Genomic DNA, 2606 nt, shown 5'->3' with positions numbered 1-2606 from the left:
TTTGTTTTTGTTTTGTTTTGTTTTGTTTTGAGATGAAGTCTCACTCTTGTTGCTCAGGCTGGAGTGCAATGGTACAGTCTTGGCTCACTGCAACCTCTGCCTCCCGAGTTGAAGTGATTCTCCTGCCTCAGCCTCCCCAGTAGCTGGGATTACAGGCGCCTGCCACCACACCCGGCTAATTTTTTTGTAGTTTTAGTAGAGACGGGGTTTCACCGTGTTATCCAGGCTGGTCTTGAACTCCTGACCTCAGGCGATCAGCCCATCTTGGCCTCCCAAAGTGCTGGAATTACAGGCGTGAACCACCACACCCAGCCAATTTTATTTAATTTTAATTAATTTAAATTTAAATAGCTACGTGTTGCTAGTGGCTACTCTATTGGGCAGCATAGAATTTCTTTCCACTTTTAGATTTAGTATAGACATGTCCCTGGAAAAGTTGACTTTAATTTATATGAATTCATTTAACATATTTTAGAAACATTTATTGAGCACCTAGCGAGTTTGTGTGCTTGGTGTCAGAAATACGTTTCCTTTGGATTTCCTGAGGCAGCTTTTTGGCGAAGGTGTGGAGACCTCACGTATGTCATCCCACACACCTGTGTGAACAAGCCTTGGTAACAGGGACCCTGCTGGTTCAACAGGAGCTGTCTCTCTTTCACCCTGATCTCCAGGGCCCACCATGCCAGGGCCATCATCTGCTGGGCTGAAGAGGTGAGTGGCGGCTCTTTTCACTCAGCTGTGAGCTCTGGCAGGCTCAGGGATGCATCTGCCAGGAGGAAGGGGCACCTAGGTGAAATTCTCTCAAAGACATTTTATGGCTAATGTGGCCCGGTCACAGAGATTCTTTCTCTCAGTTTATTCCATTTAGTTGCTCCTGACACTTTTCTCAACAAATTTTCTGTGGAAAAAGCAAACACATCTTCACAGCTACCCAATACCCACTTTTTCTTTTTCCTTTTTTTCGAGCTTTATTGAGGTATGGTTGACAAATAAAAATTGTTTATATTCAAGGTGTACAATGTGATGATGTATGTATACATTGTGGAATGATTACCACAATCAAGCTAAGGTATCCATTACCTCACATGGTTACCTATTTTTATGGTGAGAGCACAGAAGATTACTCTCTTAGGAAATTTTAAGTGTACAATACTTACTATTAATTCTAGTCACTATGCTGTGATTTAGGTCTTCAGAACATATTCATCTTGTCACCGCAAGTTTGTACCCTTTAATCAACATCTTCCCATGTTCCTACGTCCTGACCCCTGGTAGCTATCCTTCTACTCTGTTTATGTGAGATCATGCGGTATTTGTCCCTCTGTGTCTAGCTTATTTCCCTTAGCATAATATCCTCCAGGTTCATCCGTGCTGCTGAAAATTGCAACATTTCCTTCTTTTTTAAGGCTTAATAGTATTCCATTGTGTATATATATCACATTATCTATTTATTGGTCAACAGATACTCTAGTTATTTCCATATCTTGGCTATTACGAATAATGCTGCAATGAACATGGGAGTATAAAATAACTCTTTGAGATAGTGATTTTATTTTGTTTGGATATATACCCAGGATGAGATTGCTGTGTTGCATAGGAATTCTATTTTTCATCTTTTGAAGAACCTCCATATTCTTTTCTATAATGTCTATACTAATTTACCATCCCACCAGCAATGTATAAGGATTCCCTTTTCTCCACACCCTCACCAACACTTGTTTTCTTTTGACTTTTTGTTAACAGCTGTCCTAACAGATGTGAGATAACGTCTCATTGTAGCTTTCATTTGCATTTTCTGATGATGTTGACTGCTTTTCATATACCTGTGGGCCATTTGTATGTCTTCCTTGGAAAAGTGTCTATTCAAGTCATTTGCCTATTTTTTTTTTAAATGAAAAGGCAACTCACAGAATGGGAGAAAATGTTTGCAAACCATATTATCCAATAAGGGATTAAGTTCCAAAATATACAAGGAACTCATACAAGTCAGTGGAAATAATTAAATAATAACCCAATTTAAAATAGGCAAAGGATCTACTTTTTTTCCTGTTTGTTTTTCAAAGGTATCCTACCTCCTGGAAGGGGGCAGCATGGCCCATGAAGACTTCTGTGGACACACTGGTCAAATGAACCCAGGAGATTTGCAGGTATGGCCAAGGACAAGGAATTGCTGGTGGTTTAGTAGTTTTTGGGTGCACATGCTTGATCCTGCCCACTTCCAGTATATTCACCCTTTCCACACTCTCTCTATTATATTGACTTCTCCCTTTCTACAGATTCTTTTACTCAGCCTGGAAACCACACAGGTCTCTTATATTCTTCTTTCACACTTTCCTTGACCCCTCAATCACTTTTTAGTTCCCACCTAGTCTTTTCTTACATTTCTCAGATGTTAGACCTAAAACCATAAAACCCTAGAAGAAAACCTAGGTTATACCATTCAAGACATAGGCATGGGCAAGGACTTCATGTCTAAAACACCAAAAGCAACGGCAACCAAAGCCAAAATTGACAAATGGAATCTATTGAACTAAAGAGCCTCTGCACAGCAAAAGAAAACATCCTCAGAGTGAACAGGCAATCTACAGAATGGGAGAAAATCCCAA

General features: G+C 40.0%; 1 protein-coding gene across 1 annotated transcript in view; it reads left to right on the top strand.

The window, feature by feature from the left end:
* PIR (pirin) overlaps nt 1–2606 on the top strand; it is a 62731-nt gene that overhangs the window by 1321 nt on the left and 58804 nt on the right. The window contains exons 2-3 of the mRNA XM_017888575.1: nt 551–711; nt 2064–2147. Of these exons, the coding sequence (XP_017744064.1) occupies nt 2091–2147 (57 nt within the window). The 5' untranslated portion in view covers nt 551–711; nt 2064–2090. The remainder of the gene's footprint in view (nt 1–550; nt 712–2063; nt 2148–2606) is intronic.

The sequence above is a fragment of the Rhinopithecus bieti genome, unplaced genomic scaffold (assembly GCF_001698545.2).
Source record: "Rhinopithecus bieti isolate Rb0 unplaced genomic scaffold, ASM169854v2 scaffold_18471, whole genome shotgun sequence".
NCBI lineage: Eukaryota > Metazoa > Chordata > Mammalia > Primates > Cercopithecidae > Rhinopithecus > Rhinopithecus bieti.
The sequence above is the reverse complement of the archived record's forward strand: the minus strand, read 5'-3'. Positions and strand labels throughout refer to the sequence as shown.